The sequence below is a fragment of the Sander vitreus genome, chromosome 9 (genome assembly GCF_031162955.1).
Source record: "Sander vitreus isolate 19-12246 chromosome 9, sanVit1, whole genome shotgun sequence".
Lineage (NCBI taxonomy): Eukaryota > Metazoa > Chordata > Actinopteri > Perciformes > Percidae > Sander > Sander vitreus.
Window position 1 is genome coordinate 102,501 of NC_135863.1, and position 3,998 is coordinate 106,498.

The window sequence follows — 3,998 nt, forward strand, 5'->3', positions numbered from 1 at the left end:
ACATCCTCGGCTCGTCGGTGGCCAGCTGGGGGAGCGCCGAGAGGAGCTGCTCGCTGCTGTAAATAACACGGAAACGCAGTTTTTATTTTTGAAAGAAAAAAGGAGCGCTTCTGGTATCCCTTTAAGCACCTGTGCTCATGGATGGGAATAAAGTTCATGGAGAGGAGGAAGAGTTATGAGCAAAAGAAGTTCTAAAAAACAAACATATACAGGCACCCAATGTTGGGTAAAAAAAAAATAAAAGGTCTTTCATTTATTTGGCAAGACGTTTTTGGTCATTCCTCTTCTCCATACACTTTTATGTTGGTAGTATTCTGACTTCATCCCAAAGCTTAAAGGGATACTTAAAGGTGCTGTAGGTAGGATTGTGAAGATCCAGGACTTAGCTAAAACATTTTAACATCGACAACTTCTCAGTCCCTCCCCCCCTTTCTGCTGAATCCCAAACGGTCTCCTAAGCCCTTCCCCCCACAAGGGAGAATGAATGCGTGTGCATGAGCAGTGATTGACACGCATTTAGACACCTCCCCTGGCCCTGATTGGTGCATCTGAACAGTTAGACACCCCCCCCCCCCCTGGCCCTGATAGGTGCATCTGAACAGTTAGACACCCCCCTTGGCCCTGATTGGTGGATCTGAACAGTTAGACACCCCCCTTGGCCCTGATTGGTGGATCTGAACAGTTAGACACCCCCCCTGGCCCTGATTGGTGCATCTGAACAGGGAGCTGTGGATTTTTGCAAATCCCACTACAGCCTGTAGGTGGAGCCAGAGGAACCGTATTTTTTTTAAATGACCAGCTTCATGTAGTTGTACTCCAACATAGGGTCAGTTTCAGCAAATATGACAGAAAGTTAGTTTTATAAGTCTTACCTGCTGCACCTTTAATATATTTTGAAGTGTGGTTGTATGAGTGACTTCTCCATGGTCAGTTAGTTAGTTACAGTAGATGGCGGTCGGCCGGCCCCCAGTTTGGAGAAGCAGGCAGGAGTACCGACACGGAAGCTAAGCAACATCCTGCTGTGGACGGGGGAAGCAGCTACACTTATAACTTCTATATCACTTTTAGTGTCGGCCATATTTAGAACATTGTCAGCGCTTCACCTTGCTGTCAGACAGCCCTTTACGACGGAGAACTGAAGCCGTTAATCTCTGCGTTATCTCTTCAAAGCCACCAGACTCCTTTAACAAAAACAGACATTTTACGTCACAGAACACAATGGGAGTTTCGGCTGTACCGCTGCCTCCATCGGTCAGTTAGTTAGAGCAGCAACTCCCAGGTTCTGCGACGTAAAATGTCTGTTTTTGTCAAAGTAGTCTGGTGGCTTTGAAAAGAGCAGAGATACCGGCTTCAGTTCCCCGATTCATTTTATGGTAAACAACAACAAGGACGAAAAGGGAAGACACAGAAGAAAGAAAGATATGAAGAAGCAAAAAAAGAAAGAAAAAAACATGAAACTAAGACATTAAAGACAGGAAAAAAGAGACACAAAACAGAGAAAAAATGGAAGAAACGAAAAACTAACCCTTTAAAATACAAACTAACTAAGCTGACTGAGCATATATGATAACTGCTTCACTTTAATGAACAGCTGTGATTTTTTACAAGGATTTTATCATGACTATGACACAATAACTTAAACAGGAAAAGAAGTTCCAGCTTAACTATAATGAACTTATAAAAAGTTGCTGAAAAAAGTGGGCGAAAAACGTTTTAATCTGTTAAAAAATCTTATTGTAAATTTGAGCGTTGAGCCTGCACGTTTTAAGTTCCAGTTTACTTTACGTTGTGTTTGTACGTGTGAATGCAGCTGCAGATGTGCTTGACTCTGATGCTTTGAACATCTGTGTGTCAGATTTAACAGCAGCCTGACCGGCGTGCGCTCCAGAAGAGACATGTCCTGGCTGTGGAAGTTTGCCGGGAGGAGGCCGTTTTGGATCGGTGAGTGGCTGCTTTCACAGCAACGTGCTTTAACGTCGGAGTAGCCTATATCCTCGACATTCCACTTCTGGGATTGCTCCGGTGCTAACGGAAATTTCGCCGGATTTCACTCACTTATGCCGGATGTCCGTCCCCGTCCTCTGTCTCTGTGTCGGGGTTCTAACCTCCAGCTGATTTGTGAGGACTATGGTTAGCTGCTCCTCAGATTTCTGCAGGGTAAATCCAGACAGCTAGCTAGACTATCTGTCCAATCAAAAACAACATCTGAACGTCCACATGTTCCACCAAAACAAGCTCCTTCTAGGGCCGCACGATATGAGGAAAATATCCAGTTGGGATTATTTTGACTGATATTGCGATTGAGATATGAGTTACGATATTGGAGGGAAAATATTGAAAAATATAAGATTTTTTTTGCCATGATTTAGTCTGTTCGTATCCAATTCGTAGGCCGACGCGTTTCTGCAGCATTAAATACTTAAAAACGAATGGTTTGACACATATTTTGCATTTAACAAACATTGCTAAGCAAGTCTGAGTAATGGCTCCAACATGCATTTAACAATGTCATATTATTTCCCAATATTAAAATGATTCTCCTCCTGCAAGAACCACTCGTACAGATTCATTTATTAGTGACACGGCAGCGATTTTATGAGTTTTCTCTCTATAAGTAAAAGTTTGACTATGATAAAGTAATGAACCAAATGAAATAATATACCCTCATATAAATCATATAAGACTAATGTAATACAACCATCTTCATCCTGTCTGCTAATTCACTGAGAGACTTCTTAGATTTTATGGTTTTTATTAATAATTTCCTCACTTTTGATTTCTTCTGCACTTTATATGAAGTTTTTTTAATTTTCTTTTATCTTTTTTTTTTTTTTCAAACGCTATAAAAAATGAATCAAACACCCACATTCAATGAAAGTAGTGAAGTGATCATTTATTTTACTTGTGAAGAACGTCGTATGGAGCCATCCACGTTTGGTTGAAAGAAACAGGAGAGTTAACATTTTTTCAGCAATATTGATGCAAACAAATAGGAGAAAATAAAAACACACACTTATGTTTTTTTTACTTTTGTGAATGAAACTGTCCAACGAACAGAGCAGCTTTATTTTGCAGTTTTATGGAAGTTGATAAAAGCTCATGAAAGCTCATAGCCCTATGTTCCCACATTTCTAGGACGTTTTCAAAATGAGGTCTTGTGTTCCTACATTTCCCTTCAATTTAAGCCTTATCCTCCCACAACATTTTTTTAGGGTTAGGGTTAGTGGGATAAAATCTGATACGAAGTTATGAAAAAGGAAATGTGGGAACATAGGGCCTCAAGTTGGAAAACAATCTTAGAAATGTGGGAACATAGGCACGCTCCCTTAGGTTACATGAGTTCTAGAGTCTGTTTGTCAGTAGTTGTTGCTCTTTATGTTTCCTCAGGTCTGTCTGGAGGTTGGATGTGGGCTGACGGTGGCTCAGTGTCCTTCTCCAGACTGAGGGGGGCGCCACCGGGCCGCGGCGAGTCCCACGGCGAGTCCCGCGGCGACTCGGACTGCGTGCTGGTTGAAAACCCCCGAAGCTGGATCTCCACAAGCTGCTCCCCCGAAACTCAACACACATTTATCTGTTCATCGGCGGCTCACACTCACTGAGAGACACGTTTACTGTTACCAGCTCCGTCTGAACGACCTGCGGGCATGTTTGAGTCATATTTAATGATACGCAATGATGCTGCTCTGTACAATAGTATTCATATTTTTGTCATAATAAAGATCGCTGCACAAAACCAAGACAGCCTATGAGTCTTTACATTTTAGATGAAGTTCAGAAGTTTTGACAAATTCTTATCGGTTTCACACTTTACTCATAACTGTACTTAAGTACAAAGGTACTAAGGTAAAGTTGCCTACTACTTGTAGCGTACTTTACTTGAGGATTTTTTTCATGCTACTTTCTAGTTGTACTCTACTACATTTATCTGACAGACAGTTGTTTTACAAATTATAAGATTTCTGCTTATAAAATGTTTTGTTATAAGTATTTATAAGTAT

General features: G+C 41.2%; 1 protein-coding gene across 1 annotated transcript in view; it reads left to right on the forward strand.

Moving 5' to 3' along the window:
• Positions 1-3,723, forward strand: part of frem1b (Fras1 related extracellular matrix 1b) — a 93,746-nt gene extending 90,023 nt beyond the window's left edge. Inside the window, exons 34-36 of the mRNA XM_078258234.1 lie at positions 1-58; positions 1,856-1,941; positions 3,388-3,723. The exon at positions 1-58 is cut by the window's left edge and continues 61 nt beyond it. Coding sequence (XP_078114360.1) covers positions 1-58; positions 1,856-1,941; positions 3,388-3,599 — 356 coding nt within the window. The 3' untranslated portion in view covers positions 3,600-3,723. The remainder of the gene's footprint in view (positions 59-1,855; positions 1,942-3,387) is intronic.
• Positions 3,724-3,998: the final 275 nt, after the last annotated feature.